The sequence below is a fragment of the Daphnia pulex genome, chromosome 3 (assembly GCF_021134715.1).
Source record: "Daphnia pulex isolate KAP4 chromosome 3, ASM2113471v1".
Lineage (NCBI taxonomy): Eukaryota > Metazoa > Arthropoda > Branchiopoda > Diplostraca > Daphniidae > Daphnia > Daphnia pulex.
This window is the reverse complement of record NC_060019.1, coordinates 837,336-853,049: the sequence shown is the minus strand read 5'-3', so window position 1 is coordinate 853,049 and position 15,714 is coordinate 837,336. Positions and strand designations below refer to the sequence as shown.

General features: G+C 42.6%; 2 protein-coding genes and 3 long non-coding RNA genes across 8 annotated transcripts; 3 read left to right on the top strand and 2 right to left on the bottom strand.

Annotated features, from left to right (window-relative positions):
• Positions 1-1,071: 1,071 nt before the first annotated feature.
• LOC124190834 (alcohol dehydrogenase class-3-like) lies at positions 1,072-3,143 on the bottom strand. Its single transcript, XM_046583703.1, has 10 exons — positions 3,003-3,143; positions 2,588-2,831; positions 2,409-2,506; positions 2,229-2,351; positions 2,044-2,167; positions 1,866-1,958; positions 1,668-1,798; positions 1,466-1,601; positions 1,266-1,404; positions 1,072-1,193 (listed from the first exon to the last, which is right to left on the bottom strand). The coding sequence occupies exons 1-10, from the start codon at positions 3,021-3,023 to the stop codon at positions 1,169-1,171; spliced, it is 1,134 nt and encodes a 377-aa protein (XP_046439659.1). The 5' UTR covers positions 3,024-3,143; the 3' UTR covers positions 1,072-1,168.
• A 620-nt stretch (positions 3,144-3,763) lies between these two features.
• Positions 3,764-11,735, top strand: LOC124190835. Of its 3 annotated transcripts, XR_006873111.1 has the most exons (8): positions 3,764-4,197; positions 4,256-4,342; positions 4,427-4,597; positions 4,691-4,891; positions 11,000-11,086; positions 11,155-11,228; positions 11,328-11,500; positions 11,575-11,735. It is a non-coding gene; the product is annotated as an uncharacterized LOC124190835 (long non-coding RNA). The 3 variants fall into 3 exon arrangements; XR_006873110.1 differs by having other exon boundaries at positions 3,764-4,118; positions 4,427-4,891; XR_006873109.1 differs by having other exon boundaries at positions 4,427-4,891.
• Positions 11,736-12,526: 791 nt separating this feature from the next.
• Positions 12,527-13,663, bottom strand: LOC124190837. Of its 2 annotated transcripts, XR_006873113.1 has the most exons (4): positions 13,625-13,663; positions 13,369-13,510; positions 13,005-13,138; positions 12,527-12,657 (listed from the first exon to the last, which is right to left on the bottom strand). It is a non-coding gene; the product is annotated as an uncharacterized LOC124190837 (long non-coding RNA). The 2 variants fall into 2 exon arrangements; XR_006873112.1 differs by having other exon boundaries at positions 13,369-13,644.
• Positions 13,664-13,704: 41 nt separating this feature from the next.
• LOC124189813 lies at positions 13,705-14,403 on the top strand. Its single transcript, XM_046582286.1, has 3 exons — positions 13,705-13,876; positions 13,981-14,324; positions 14,395-14,403. Exons 1-3 carry the CDS (start codon positions 13,759-13,761, stop codon positions 14,401-14,403), a joined length of 471 nt encoding a protein of 156 aa, XP_046438242.1. The 5' UTR covers positions 13,705-13,758.
• A 353-nt stretch (positions 14,404-14,756) lies between these two features.
• LOC124190831 lies at positions 14,757-15,320 on the top strand. The gene is made up of 3 exons (XR_006873108.1): positions 14,757-14,862; positions 15,013-15,047; positions 15,190-15,320. It is a non-coding gene; the product is annotated as an uncharacterized LOC124190831 (long non-coding RNA).
• Positions 15,321-15,714: the final 394 nt, after the last annotated feature.

Here is a 15,714-nt window from a genome sequence, read left to right as displayed (position 1 = left end):
AGGATTAATTTACATTGCAAATTAGCTGTCAGACCTCATGTGTGTTGTCACTAGAAGAATTCCTAGAATGCTGACGATTCTCATCCATTGTCTTTAAAGTGTTAATCTAGCTGTACCATCAAAGTTTAACCAATTAAGTTACGTACATTCTATTGTGTTGCGGTTGCCACATGAAAACATTTGCAGTTTTGTGGATGCTGTAACACCGTTTTTGGTGCTGCATTCATGTACCTGTGTAATTTTATCTATCTAGGAAGGGGAAACAATTTTTGCCTTTTACCAAGTATCCTTTCCCATAGAACTTCCTTATCATGTCATTTCGTTCAGAAACCATATCGGGAGCTAACCACAGCACCGTTGTTGTTTCTCAGCCGGGGAATAAAGAATCCTCATTTGTCAGCGCCAAGGTCGTCTTGTAAATTCTTGAACAGCTGAGTCAGAAGCGCATATGGTTAAGGATTGTGTCGCATGTTAACGGGAGAACGAAGATGATCGGTTGACAAAAAGACTCGATACGAAATACGATTTTGCTGGTCCTCAGCATCGGCTACTTTTTCTTTATTGTAGTGGGAAGCTGTTTTGTAATTGACGTCCAATTTGCTTATTGCAGTTGAAAATGCGGCTTTCTGTCTGCAGTAATTTGACCAGCCAAGGAAATTTTGTCCTTGGATCTATGGCGCGTGAAACGTGGCAATTTTCAATCGCCTTTTTTTGCGATGCAATAATGCTTGACATGCGATGAAGGATTTATCGCGATTTTCTCTGATTTCCGTGTTCATTATTGATTTTTGAATTACCTCGTTCAAGCTCTGTTTACGTCCTATAGAGAACTGGATATCTGTCGATTTCTTTGGGTATTTTGGGATGCGTCAGCACGAACATAAAAAAGCTTCGAATGGAATGTAGTATGAAGCCAGGCATTTACGCAACGATTAAACATTTGAAAGTCACGTTTCTCATATGACTACACAAAGATCGGAATGAAATTTCAGCTATATGAAATTTTTATGAATGTCAAGCCGTGAAATTTGCTATTTCTAGGCATCGCGATTTGATTAAAAACGTAAAATCTTTCAACAGAAAAATGTGTGTATTTACCAAAAAACCAAAAACTTAACCTGTTACTATAAGACTTTTCGGTTTGGAAAAAACCAGCAGCTCTTCTGGGTTAGAAATGAACGACAGAGCGGATGCTAGACAAAAATAATTTGAAAAATTCGATTATCCACTAATTTTCAACATTTTATGTACAGGATTCGAATCACCTTTGGCCAGAATGCATCAAGTGAAACGCATTGTTGATTTCCTCATAAGGCACATCGTGAGAAACAAATTCATCAACTTTAACTTTCTTATTAAGGTAATCCTCAACAAGACGTGGGACACTATCGCGAGATTTCCAGCCTTTAAATTAATTTTTTTACGATTAATTGTTTATTAAAAGAAAATCTGTTAGAATAAATACCTCCGAAAGCTGTTCCCTTCCAGACACGACCAGTCACCAATTGGAAAGGTCGCGTCGAAATTTCCTGGCCGGAAGCGGCTACGCCGATAATGACAGAAACTCCCCAACCTCGATGGCAAGACTCCAATGCAGCTCTCTAAATAACAGTTGGTCAAAGTTGATATTTTAGTAAGAAAAAAAAAATTATAATGCTGAATATTACCATGCAAGCCACATTTCCGATGCATTCAAACGAATAGTCAACTCCACCATCGGTCATGTCAACCAAGACGGTTTGAATAGGCTTTTCGTGATCCTTGGGATTGACGAACTCAGTAACTCCAAACTTCTTGGCTGTAAGTGTCGCAAAACTAAGTTTAAAATCAAATACATTTTTTTAAACTCATTCTCATTCAATTACCGAATTCAAACTTTGCAGGGTTAATATCAACACCAATAATACGGCTGGCACCAGCTTGCTGACATCCCATGGCAACGGCCAAACCAACAGCACCTGTAAACAGTAGAATAAGATTAGGTTATCCTGTAGTTCAATTATTAGTTTCAGAAAAGGCAAACTTTAATAATGGAAAAATTACCTAATCCCCAGATAGCCACTGTGGAGCCCGGCTCTACTCCAGCAGTGTTCAAAGCTGCTCCGTATCCAGTTGAAATACCACATCCCAAAAGGCACACTTTTCCAAGGGGAGCAACAGCGTTTACCTACACACGCAATGAAATTAAATATGCACGAGAAGGTGTCATAAACAACTGAAAAATATACCTTGGCAACCGAAATCTCTGCGCAGACGGTATATTCAGAAAAGGTAGAGCATCCCATGAAATGGAAAATGTCCTTTCCTTTACATTTGAATCGAGTCGTCCCATCTGGCATCAATCCTTTGCCCTACAAAGAGGATTTCAATGTAATATTTTGTATTTCTATTGATAAAGAGATCCTTACTTGGGTGGCTCGAATCTTTACACACAAATTTGTCTTGGGAGACTTACAAAACTTGCAGTCATAGCACTGTGGAGTGTAAAGTGGAATCACATGGTCACCTTGAAAGGTTTTGAATTAAAGAGAGGTAAATAGATTTATTAGTTGGCAGTTGTTACTAATGTTAAAATTGCAGTTTATACCAGGGGACACAGAAGTCACTCCTTCTCCAACACTTTCAACAATGCCACCTCCTTCGTGACCAAGGATGCATGGAAAGATGCCTTCAGGATCATGTCCATCTAAAGTGTATGCATCAGTGTGACATACACCAGTGGCAACAATCTTGATACGGACTTCTCCAGCTTGAGGAGGTGCAACTTCAATGGTTTCAAGGCTGAGTGGTTCCTTTGCGGCCCAAGCAACAGCTGCACGGCAGGTGATAGTCTGAGGATTATTCATTGATTAGTTTCAGTAACTGAACACCTCTGATTCATATTCTACAGTGAATTTTTTTACTTTCAAGTGCTGTGTTACTAAACTTTAACAAATACTGTAAATTAAACATTTTTATAGCTAATTGTACAAAAGTTCAATTACTGAATAACTCAAACTTACTTTTCCCATCGTTTCGGACATTTCTAATTGAAAGAAAGATATCAGTACGACCAAAGGTATTTTGTTAACTAGCAAGTTCTCTCAGCTGTCTGTCAATGAGACTTCCAAGGTCTCTTTATCAGAAATGTAAACAAGAAAAAGGCCGGCTAGTCGTAGAGGCAGCGCTGTAAAATGGCAGCCAAATAATTTTTTTAAATCAAATAATTTGTTTTTCAATTGAATATAAATACTAAAACTAATCAAATCAATTAAAATGCATTGTTCAAGACTTCAAGTAAGTATTTTAGCTTTATTAGACATTTGTCTTTAATCGATTGAAAATTTCGGAGATGTTGCAACTGACTTCAGTTTCCATTTCTTCTCAAACCATTTATGTTTGTTTACTTTTCCCAATATAATAGTAATAGTGACACAGTCAGTGCTTAGTGGTCACTGGTCAGCCTGTGGCTTGCAAATTGCCTATCTTATGAGGGATATTTTTCTCTGTAAGAAGATAGTTTTTCTGTAAGAGGATTGTTGACATTTAATAAGTCTGCCTCAGAGTTTAAAAAGGAATTTCCTTTAGGGATTCATTGTGCAACAGGAGAAATACAGATAAAAGTTGCTTGTTTTCCTTAATTGGATGGCATTACTAGTGTACTTAATGCCTGTCCAAGGCCGGGGATCCAGGCGGCTAGACCGCTAGACTCGTTCACCAGTGCACACTACTCGAAAACCGCCAGTCATCTAGGGACACTGGCCGCTTGGCCATGGAGCATGGACTCGTCATTTTTCATCCAGTTTTGGACTTTTTCATCTTCCACCGTGAGCCAGTCGGTCTGTTGTGCATGTTTGTGGACTTGATCTTTTTCGTTGCAACTAAGTTTTACTTTATTTACTAGCAGTTTTTACGTGATTTTTAAGCTTTTTGTAATATATTGATTTCAGAATAAATATTGGAAATCTTCTCTTAATTGTTATCGTAGATATTTTGTTAGCAATATGATGTAAAGGTGTAACTCATGTAATAAAAAGGTACCCAAATCTCCCACCAGATGCTGTCGATTAATTCATCAACATCAACAATGCAATGGCCGCTTCCATTCACGTTGAATGTTATTGGTGTGTCTTGAAAAGGTTATTTATTTATCTTCATTTATCTCCATTTATTTCCATTGTGAAAAACTACGTGTAAAGTGTTTAGTTCATTTAAAACGTAAACATTTATAGTCTTAAATGGTATACATCCATTAATATTATGCTTTTATGTAAAGGAGGATTCAGACAATCAGTTCATCATCGTCTGGTGTACAATTCATATCTTATAGTAAATTGTCCAAACGCCGTTTGATGTTGAACACGTAGGTTTAATTTATACCCTAGGTTTTAAGTAGTATTCTTATCTCCTTTCTGTTTAATCATCATCATTATTTGTTATGATTTAGATTTCCGTGAACAGATCACATTTTTTAGGAATGGATATTGTGCAAGTGAAACTGGGAAGAAACATAAATTGTACTGGCAACTCCTCCCTAGTATGAAATGGATCAACGGGCCACAGTTAACAACAACAACAAAGGAATCATTACTTCCCGGATATCGCGAGTCAGCCACAGGTGTCACTCAATCTCCAACGCAGTTTCTTTATTGAAATTGTGTGGCCCTGGCACAGAGATCCTTGACCCAATGCTAGCCTTTGTCTATGACAGAAGAGTGACTTCCACCAACGTTCTGCCGCATCCTCATCTTCGCGACGTACGCTCATTTAGCTTCGCTGCTACTCGTGATTTTACTCTTACTACTCGTGCTACACAACTTTTTTCTACTTCAATGACGAGTTAAACCACTTCAATGGTCGCTTCCGTCCACCGTGACCCACCTGAAGTCACTCACCACGGGATTATGCCCAGGTACCCAACAATTGACTTATTTTCGTAGGTTAGGTCTAGTTACGTTAAACTCTGTCTGTGTAATTGTTTCCAAAATCAGGCCCTTCTTAGTTCTTACGCGCAACCGAAGTTTTACTTGGACGTTTCTTTTTTCTAACGCTAGATGGCTTTTTGATAATTTGCAGCTGTCAAAACAGTCAGTTTCAGTTACTTTGCACATCTCTTTAAACATTTATTGGCAGTTATTTTGTTGAAATATTTAGTGATAACTGACGATTACTATTCCAGCAACAAAGCTCACTTGTTAAATGTTCGATAATTGCTTTTTTTTTCTACTTCCGGTTTTCTCATTTATGTCAGTAGTTCAGTAAATATTCATCTGACGCACAAAAGAACCACATATTCGTGATCTTCGTCAAATTTGTGGTAAAGTTCATGTTTTCTTTTGTACGTACGCGTACTTCCGGTTTTGAGAATTTTCCTGAACTATAGTTCAGGAAAATTCTCGATATGACGTCGTCTGCTACGGCAGCGTTCGGTCGTGTGTGTAAACAGCTCCCAAGATCTTGCTTGTTTTCGTGAGAAATCCTGACTTTTCGTGCCCCAAAGTGCGCCCACTCGTGCAGTTAAGTGTTCCCCACATTTCGGTCGTGATTTTAGTGCACTCGGGCAAGTTTTATTTTACTGTGTCAATCCATCTGACAGCCCAACGCCCTGGCCCAAGCTCCAACTTTCTGCCGCTAGAGGTCCTTCCTACTGTTTTGCGCCTTACACCTGTTTGCCGTGCAAAACTCTACTCCGCTGCCCAGCGAACTATCTACGGTGCTCCGACTATTCTTGGCCGCTCCCATTACTACACCGAGGCTCTTTCTTCTACTCCAGTGCCCGAGCTAATCCTCTGGTGCTCCGACTTTGATTTTTAGCCTAGCTGCCGCATTTGGTCTAGCTTGGTTTCCACCGCAGCTGGCCATCACCGCATCGCTTCCCACCACCACACCGCACATCTTGGCTGCAACCACTTTTCGGCTACGACAACTTCTCTATCTCCACTCTGTTCGGCACCTCACCGCTGCCCCGGCTGATTCTGCTCCACTGGACTCAACTAATGGGCAGGTTCTAAAATATTGCTTGCTCGTCTTCATCTCCGCATGATCAATCTACGCCACTGCTGATTTTTGTCCGAGCTGACCCAGCCATCCTCTCATTCATTCATCTGCATTTTTTTTATTCTGATCTCTGCTCCACGCTACGGCCCGAGTTTTCAACTTTCTCCACCAGGTGGCCTCCATCCAGCACTCCAACAACGCCACCAGATGGCAGCTGCCACTGGGGCATGCAAGAATGACACTTGGCATCGAGGAATAAAGCCACTTTAACTAACGGAGTCTCTCGACGCTCCCTACATCATCATCATCATTATTATCATCATATTTTATTCCTCCGGCAAGCTAAATTTTAAGAATTTTACTATCTACTGATCATCTGGGCGCCAGCCGTCTCTCCGTTTACAGCTCTCTTCGACCACACCGATTCTACTACACCGACTCAACTACACCGATTCTACTACACCGACTCTACCTCACCGACTCTACTACACCGACTCTACTACACCAACTCTTCAAAGATGGAAAAGGCTTGCGGGAACGAGGCATGCACCAACACTTTCTTCAGCTCCAACAACAGAAAGAAATTCTGCTCGGCCGCCTGCTACCCGTCAGTCATCGCTACTGCAGCTGCCAAGCGTCTGGGCCGTGGCCAGAAATCAGTCGTTCCAGCTCCAGCCGTTAGCCTACCAGCTGCCCCACCTATCTACACTGAGTCTCCTTCCAGCTCTCCAGCTGCCAGAAGCCTCGACACATCTTGGGCTCCTTCTCCGTCCGGCCGTCCTGCTACCACTCCTGGCCGCTCATCGACGAATGCCGTGACTTTCATCCGCTGTCGCAACACAGCCTGCTGTAACTACTTTTCTCGAACCTCGCGTAGCCGCCAGTACTGTTCGCTTCCATGCCGGCCATCTAGTTCTACCAGGCAATCGGCAGCTGCGCCGGCCATCTCACCAACTTGGACAGACGCTTCGGCTCCTAGCACCACTCCGCTCTCACCTGCTCCTGCTCAGTTGGTGGCTGTTGAGACCCCGGATGGAAATCTTGCTTCAGGAGCCAGTGATGACTCCTGGTTCCCACCACCGGAACGTCGCTCGCCGACCACGCTGGCCGAGGGCCGTCAGCATAGGAGGGGAAACATCAACAACCATGGCGTCACCAACAACTCGCCTCCAACATCATCAGCCGTTGCTCCTTCTTTGCTCCCGGTCTCACAAGCCGCCACTCTCGCTCTTCCAGCCAACCACAACCTCACCAGCGTTGAGAGTGAACACTCTGATGACCCATCTCCTCTTTTAACAACACAACGGGCTCTCGACGCAACCGGTTGGGCTGCCTATCCAGTGGAGCCTCCGACCTCAACACAAGTTTCTGACACCAACCTATCGGTGGACGCTTCACTCCGCTGCAATCAACCACCTCGGAGTGCTGGAACCGTGATCACTATGCCACTTGATAGCGAAACGGAATCGGACGGGAGCGATGACGATGCGGAGGAGGCCGTCGATTCCACCTTATCTCCAGCTGAGGCTTTCTTTAACCTTTGGGCTCCGGTTTTCTTACGCTGCTCCAACCGTGAGGATGTGGATCTGGCGACAGAAAGCTGCGCTGCCGACTGGCATCGACTCACTAAAAAGTCGGACGATCTTACTGCCAGCAGAAAGCAAGTGGTTCAGGAGCGATCACGGAACAGCCCTGTAGCTCACAGAAGACAGCAGTCAAGACAACAACAGCGGATTAAAAAAAAAGACAACACCAAGAAGAAGGAAGAGGCCGGCCGAATCCAAGCCCTTTTCAAGCGATTCCCGAAACGAGCTGTGCGGAAGGTGCTGGGCGAGACCTCCCAGGCCTACACCGGCACTGTTGAGGCTGCCACTGACTTCTTGAAGGGTGCATATGAACAGCCCCGCCCGTCCGAGGCAGCAGTACTTGAAGCGAGGCGGGTGTACGATGGATGCAGCTGGTCTAATCCATCTGAGGAAGAGCTCGAACATCTTGCCAGCCCACCAGCAAGATCCGAGATTGCCAGGAAACTCAAAAGAGCCTCAAACACGGCCCCAGGAGCGGACGGAGTCGAGTACAAGGACATCTCCCGTCTGGATCCGGAATGTCGCCTGCTGGAGGTCCTTTATGCCGCAGTATGGCGCCTTGGTGTACCGAAGTGCTGGAAATCGGCCCGAACCATCCCGATCTACAAGAAAGGGTCGACTGAAGACTACAGCAACTTCCGACCCATCTCACTCCTCTCAACGCTGTACAAGCTCTTCTCCGGATGCATTGCCTCCCGGATCACCACAGTGGCCAGCGGCAACGAGTGGCTTTCACCGGAGCAGAAAGGTTTCCTCCCGGGGGTGCACGGAATACAGGAGCACACAATGCTGCTCGAGAGTGCCATCGAGGAGGCCAAGTCCCAGAAAAGAAACTTAACAATCTGCTGGCTGGACTTGGCCAATGCTTTTGGATCACTTCCTCATGACTACCTCAACCAACTCTTCTGCAGTCTTCCAGTCCCTCCGGCCCTAAGGAGCATCCTGACCGACATCTACCAACATAACGAGTTCCATTTCGTTGTCGGCAAGGAGCTGGTGATGGTGAGACCGACATCCGGAGTCCGCCAAGGCGATGGGCTTAGCTCCATAATTTTTAATCTTGCAGCGGAGCCTCTAGTCCGCCGGGCCAAGGCGAACTCCCATGGGTTTCAGCTCTTCAATACTCGCCTGAAATCCACTTCCTATGCTGACGACATCTCTGCGGCCGACTCCGACACTACCAGCCTCCAATCGACTATCGATGGAATGAATTCGACAGCCTCAATTCTTGGTCTCCGCTTCAATGCCAAGAAGTGCTCTTCTCTCACCATCACCAACGGTAGAGCCAGCACGTCCACGAAGCTCTCCATCAACGGTGTCCAGATTCGGGCGCTGGATGTAGGGGAGTATGAAAATTATCTTGGCGTCCCTATGGGAACTAAGCTCACCTTCAGACCAGCCACAGACCTCCGTGAGAAGCTAGTCAAGATTGCGGATTCCTTGCTGGCTCCTTGGCAGAAGCTGGAGGTATTTCGTGCGCACCTCCTGCCGTCTCTCTCGCATCACCTAGCGACCGGCCGCGTACAGAGGGGCTTCCTTGACGAGCTGGACACTCGATGTGCGGAATTCCTCCGCCAAGTGGCATACGTGCCACACACAGCCCACACTGCTTTCTTGTTTGCTGACCGGAGGGCTGGGGGGCTTGGCGCCTCTCAGCTTAAAAAAGACGCTGATGTGTGGACGATTGCCAGGGCCGTTCAGCTGTTGGACAGCAAAGATCAAGTTGTCCGTCTCGTTGCCAGAGCCCAACTTGAGAAAACCGTCTCCAGGGGTATTGACCAAGCCACGGATGTGCCGCTCCCCCTCTCCGATTTCCTGTCTGGCTCAACACAGGGTGGCCTGTACGACACTCGGTTCTACGGGTGCGGTCCGAACACATGGACTCGAACGCGAAAAGCAGCCAGGCGTCTTCACGCAAGGATCGACGTATCCAGCGATAGTTCCCTTTCAAAAGTGATCGCTGATGACGTCTCCTGCCTGTCGAGCAAGGCTGTCCGCGGATTGAGGACGGTGATCAGGGGCCGATGGACAACCGAGCTCTCCAACGCCTCAAACCAGGGAAGAGTGGCAAGGGGTCTCCTTTTGGACTCGTCGAGCGACATCGCCAGGCTCACATCATCACGCACCAAACTCAACTTCGAAGAATGGAAGCTGATCCATCGCAGCCGACTATCCATCCTACCTCTTTTCGGCACACCTGGAATTTCGGCTCCTGACAAGAAGTGCCGAAGGTGCAGGACGGACGCCGAGACCACGTCACATGTGACCAGCCATTGCCGGGTCAACCTTCCGGAAATCGGACGGCGACATGACGCAATTCTGCTGGAACTGGCCAAAATCATCTGCAGGGCCGGTCACACGATTCGTGTCAACCAGGTGTTCCCGGACACTACCCTCCGCCCAGATATCGTCATCACCTCCGCAACACCGCAGCTCATCATCGACGTGACGATACCTTTTGATGCTCCGGAATCCCTACAAGCTGGATTCGACCGGAAAGTGGCCAAATATGGTCACCTTGGACCGACGCTTCCGGTGGTGATCGGCGCGTTGGGCTCCTGGATGCCGTCCAACAACGCGGTGGCCAACTCCCTCAACATACAGCCTAATGCGTGGCGCCGTTTCAGGCGGAAGAGTCGACTTGCAGCCATTCAAGGGTCAATGAGAGTGGTATCGAACCACCTTCACGCAGCTGACGGGGATGAAGGCCTACTGGGGCCCGCAAAAGGATAGCTCCAGTACTCAAACTGTATGAACTTAATGAAATCGTGTCGTGTAAGTGTAATCGAAGTGGATATGTGACATGTGCTGTAATTGCGTATTGTAGTTACTCCATCTCTCCATTTTTTCACTCTCCATGTTTTAATTCTCTTAAATGTATTATCATATCGTTCACATTTTATCGATAGATCGTTGTCATGATCACATGAAAATAAATTCTATGCATCAGGAAAATTCTCGATTTTGGCCAAATTTTGGATTTCGTTTAAATCCCACCTATTCGACCCCAAATTTCACGTAGATCACGAATATTTAGTTTATTTTGATGACAGCTCAATGGTTAAGGCGCTATCGCTTACTTCCGGTATACTTCCGGAAAATTTGCATAAAACTAGCAAGTGAGCTTTGTTCTTTGTACTAATCTCAAGATTGAATGCTAGGTTGTAGCAAACAAAAATGCGATTTTCAAATTTTGTGAGCAACTTACGTCCAGTCCTTATTAATGAGTTTTTAGGCGTGTCTAATAGATGGCGTGTTAATTGTTTGTGTCAGTTTTGGGCTTATGGCGGTTTGCTGTCAAGAGTTAAGCTATCTTTTCTTCGAAAATTACCAATGTATTTACAGGTAAATTCGAGTGATTTCATCTGCAAATTGTCGGTGATGTGTTCTATTTTGTGTATATGTTGATAAACTTAATGTATCTCATCAACTTACAGGAGAAAACGTATTGAAAGAGTCGTGCAGCTCACTGCTGTCGTTCAAAATCATTGTATTCTACTGAATGTTCCATCAAAATGAAACAGGTAGCAACCATTACTAGCTTTATTAATACTGTATTGCTGAAACATATATTCTTCTCATCTTTTATTAGGATTCATCATAATTGTCTGCTGTTTGTATTGGACTTGCTAGATCGCCAATCCCAGCCATGCCCCGATTTTGAGTGTACACTACTAACTGTTTAATTATTTCTAGATCATAGACGTCAAGCACATTGATAACACATACTATAAACAAGGTGACTTATTGTTATTTTATTTACAGGTTCTTCATTACAGGTTTCTAACACATTGGCATGACAGATTTGATGAGAAGTCATATTTTGAAGAAAAAGAACAAGGACAATACAGTCAACAAGGTTCCTTGTTTGCTAACCCGTTGGATGCTACCCTTCAATCTCCCTGTTTACTTCCTTACACAGGTCCTATTGATTTGAGGTATTATTTTTTGTCACTTCAACCTTATTTGAATTTTATTGTCATCCAAATAAATGTTCATTCTGCTTTTACAGGGTAACTCTTTCGCTACTGATCACATCAACTGTTGTAAACTGATGAGAGAATGCTGCAATTCAAGACTGATACATTGTGTAGTTGTTATAGATAAATGACAAGTGCATATCTGGGCTCCCTCCTTTTCTGTGGCCCCGTTTCCCTAACTAACCACTAACCAACGCCCGCCGGTGGTCATTCACCCGCTGTGAAACCAGGAGGAGGGGAGGGCTCTGGTCGAACGGGGACTTGGAAGGCGCATGATCCGATGACAACTTTTGGAGGGTCATGAGTCTAGCCCGGAAGCCTAGTATGACTACATCTCCCCGGAAAAACTTGCCTCGTACTTCTCTCTTCTTCTCGGTCCAGATACATATCTCTGGGGGCCGTAGACATTTCCTATAACAGCATGTGCGAGTTAAAACAATGCATCCACTACCCAATGAAACAAATAGCCATGGTTTATTTTTTGTGGAAATCTCCGTCAGTCAAGTTACAAAGACGATGCAGATTTCCGCTAAACGAAACCATCGCTTTTTGTCTCATTGCCGCAGCGGTGGTGGCGGGTTGCGTTTAAACTCGTGCAGTAGTAAACCGCCTTGAACCGGACGCTCTGTTTATTGAAATTTTTGTACATTAAAAAAAAAAATAATAAATAAAAAACAGTTTTTTGTATAAAAAGTTTTATTTATTACAGACAGCACATTGTTAGGGTTTAACATTGGTTTATTTGGATATGGTATAAATCTAGGGTTGGTAGGTGTGTGTTTGTGTGTGAAGAATTGGAAGGTATAAGTTTGTGGGGTTTGGAGATTAATTGGTAGGGATATGTTTGTAGGGTTAAAACTTAAAATTAACTGTTTTTATCCAAACTTGAAATATACCCCTCTCCAACATCTTCCACTTTCCTTTCCCAATCCCGAAAACATGTTTATTACTTTCTAGACATAACTATCCCCATATTTTTTTCCCCCTTCTTAACATTTAACGGTAACACGACAACAGCACGGCCAATTGAATTTGATGCAGAAAGATCTATCACCAGCATAGGCTGCAACAAAGTACCACAGCGGACAGCAACTACGTGAAGATACACGATAAACCTGTAAACGAAATTAAATGAATTAATCTTCACCATCAGTTGAAATGCATTCTGAAAAAAGACAATTAATGATGCTCTATGTGGTTTTAGTTAAACCAAATATTCTTAAAACAATATCTGATAGCTTTTGTTGAAACAAAAAAACTAAATGTGTGATTTAAGCTACAACAAAGAAGGATGATGATCCTGCTGATCCTGCTTTAAAAAAATCAATTACTATCTAGCAGTAAATTCCCATGCATTAACAACAAAAATGACACAAGTATAGCTGAACTATGAAACCTCTCAGTGACAGTAAGCAAGATTTTGAATCACCCAGACAATTAGAAAGTTGATTGAAATAATTACTTCAGTTGTTCATGTTTCTTCATTTGACGAAACTCACAAGAGTACAGGTAGCAAGAGGAACACCCTTTACCAGCTGGCTGCATCAAATCCATAAGTACATTGGGCAGCAACGACGAAGCTCAGACTTCACCAGACTGTATATCACAAAAAAAAACTCAATTACTATCAAGGACACAGCGTCTCAAATGAAAAAAAAAAAACAAAAAAATTACAGAAGTTAAAGTTAACTACACAATCGTTTGGAATATATGTTGCATAGGATCCTACAGCTAGCAAGCTTTTCCAAGGTAGACAACTAAAGTTCTACAACAGGCAAGTTAAGACATGGTCAAAGTCTCACAGTTAGAAAGTTGAACATATTTACCTGATTTGTTCTGAAGTGTTTCTTACAAAGCGTACAGCCGGTACGTACAGGAAAAAGAGACGACATCTTGGCAAAATGTAGGCCACATGATCAGCTGAAATTTTCAAGTAGAAATTAATAGGCTAGGTTACCACACAAATAACTAAATTCACACACAAATAATTAAGATTCAGTCAGATCTAACAACCCAAAAAGGAAATAACATTTTTATGAAGAAAACTGTAAGGAAGGAAAATACGCCGTACGATAACGATACCTTTCAATCAACAACATCACAATCAGTGCTACAAAAAAAACGAAGACTTATTGTTCCACATCAGTAGTTGTAAATGTGAATCATAGATGGCGATGAAACTTGTCTTTTAGTCTGCTATAAAAGAGTCAAATAAAATGTCTGCAATTGTCAACCTACGTGTTTTCCGTAATTTTCAGCAGTTTGTGTCAATTAGACCCATTTCTAATTATCCCACATCATTTCGCAAAAAAAAAGAAATTCAGAAAGTGGATGGTAACTTTCATATTTTCAAACTGGCGCTTAGTATCATTAGATTATTTACACGTGAATGGCATGTGCTGCAAGGCTATAACCGGCTTTCTGTTGAAATTTATTAGATGACGAATTCCGTTCGCTGGATCTGAGTCCCAACAAGTCGTTGAATATGAGACATACGGACGCAAAGTATACAAGAGAGCAGCAGTTCATCCTCCACATTCCAACAAAAGAAGATTGGCCCTCAGTTTCGCCAGTTGCCAGATCTTTCCATCCAGCTAGTTTCCCCCTGCCCTTGCATCAGAACTATGTTGTTCCGGGGGCAACACCACCCAGTAAATTTGCCAATGCAGAGATGATGAAGATCCCCAACTTCAAGTTAGGTTATGGCCGTCAAGCAGCCTACCGTCAACTATTTTGTTCAAAATCATTGTATTTTACTGAATGTGCAATAGAAATGATACAGGTAATAACCAACACTAGCTTTATCCATTTCATGTATTGCTGAAACATACATTCTTCTCGTCTTTTATTAGGAGTCATAATTATCTGATGTTTGTTTTGGACTTGCTAGATCACCAATCCCAGCATAGACCAATCTCTCATTTCATCTTCTTGAGAGAAGATTGGATTAGTGATTGGTGGTTTCATTTGTAAGTTCACTTATTATGTCACTGAACTTTTTCCATTGCAGTCTAATATGTATTTAAAGTATTGATCTCCACTTATGTCTATCTAATGTTCAAGAGATGCTTTTTAGTGTATACTGATAATTGTTTATTCTTTTAGATCATAGATGTCAAGCACTTTGATGACACAAATTATAAACAAGGTGACTTATTTTTCTTTTTTTATTTACAGGATTTATCATTGATAACTCTTTTATTAGGATTCATCGTTATCTGTGCTTTGTATTGGACTTGCTAGATCAGCAACAACAGCATGAACCAATCAATGATTCACTTCTTTAGAGAACCTTGGATAGCTGATCGGTGGTTTCATGTGTAAGTTCACTTGTCATGTCACTGGACTTTCTTTGTTGTAGTCTTTTATGTATTTAAAGTATTGATCTGCACATACGTCCATCTAATATTTAAGAGACGATTTCAAGTTTATACTGAAAACTGTTTTATAATTGTTCTTTTAAATTATAGACATCAAGCACATTGATGACACCAATGATAAACAGGTGACTTAATTTTATTTACAAGTAGGCCTATAGCCAAATTACAGATTTCTAAATTGGCATGGCAAACTTTATGACAAGTCATATTCTTTCAGAATGCATTTCAATTGATGGTGAAGATTAATTCATTTAATTTCGTTTACAGGTTTATCGTGTATCTTCACGTAGTTGCTGTCCGCTGTGGTACTTTGTTGCAGCCTATGCTGGTGATAGATCTTTCTGCATCAAATTCAATTGGCCGTGCTGTTGTCGTGTTACCGTTAAATGTTAAGAAGGGGGAAAAAAATATGGGGATAGTTATGCCTAGAAAGTAATAAACATGTTTTCGGGATTGGGAAAGGAAAGTGGAAGATGTTGGAGAGGGGTATATTTCAAGTTTGGATAAAAACAGTTAATTTTAAGTTTTAACCCTACAAACATATCCCTACCAATTAATCTCCAAACCCCACAAACTTATACCTTCCAATTCTTCACACACAAACACACACCTACCAACCCTAGATTTATACCATATCCAAATAAACCAATGTTAAACCCTAACAATGTGCTGTCTGTAATAAATAAAACTTTTTATACAAAAAACTGTTTTTTATTTATTATTTTTTTTTTTTAATGTACAAAAATTTCAATAAACAGAGCGTCCGGTTCAAGGCGGTTTACTACTGCACGA

What these genes read in the sequence shown, in the direction of transcription:
- LOC124190834 (XM_046583703.1), bottom strand. Translation starts at nt 3,023, where the DNA reads ATGTCCGAAACGATGGGAAAA. An exon ending in TGTCCGAAACGATGGGAAAA is followed by an intron (nt 2,832 to 3,002) that starts GTAAGTTTGAGT and finishes AATAATCCTCAG; the next exon opens with ACTATCACCTGCCGTGCAGC. An exon ending in TAAAGATTCGAGCCACCCAA is followed by an intron (nt 2,352 to 2,408) that starts GTAAGGATCTCT and finishes TCCTCTTTGTAG; the next exon opens with GGCAAAGGATTGATGCCAGA.
- LOC124189813 (XM_046582286.1), top strand. Translation starts at nt 13,759, where the DNA reads ATGTCTGCAATTGTCAACCTACGTGTTTTCCGTAATTTTCAGCAGTTT. An exon ending in AGAAATTCAGAAAGTGGATG is followed by an intron (nt 13,877 to 13,980) that starts GTAACTTTCATA and finishes GAAATTTATTAG; the next exon opens with ATGACGAATTCCGTTCGCTG.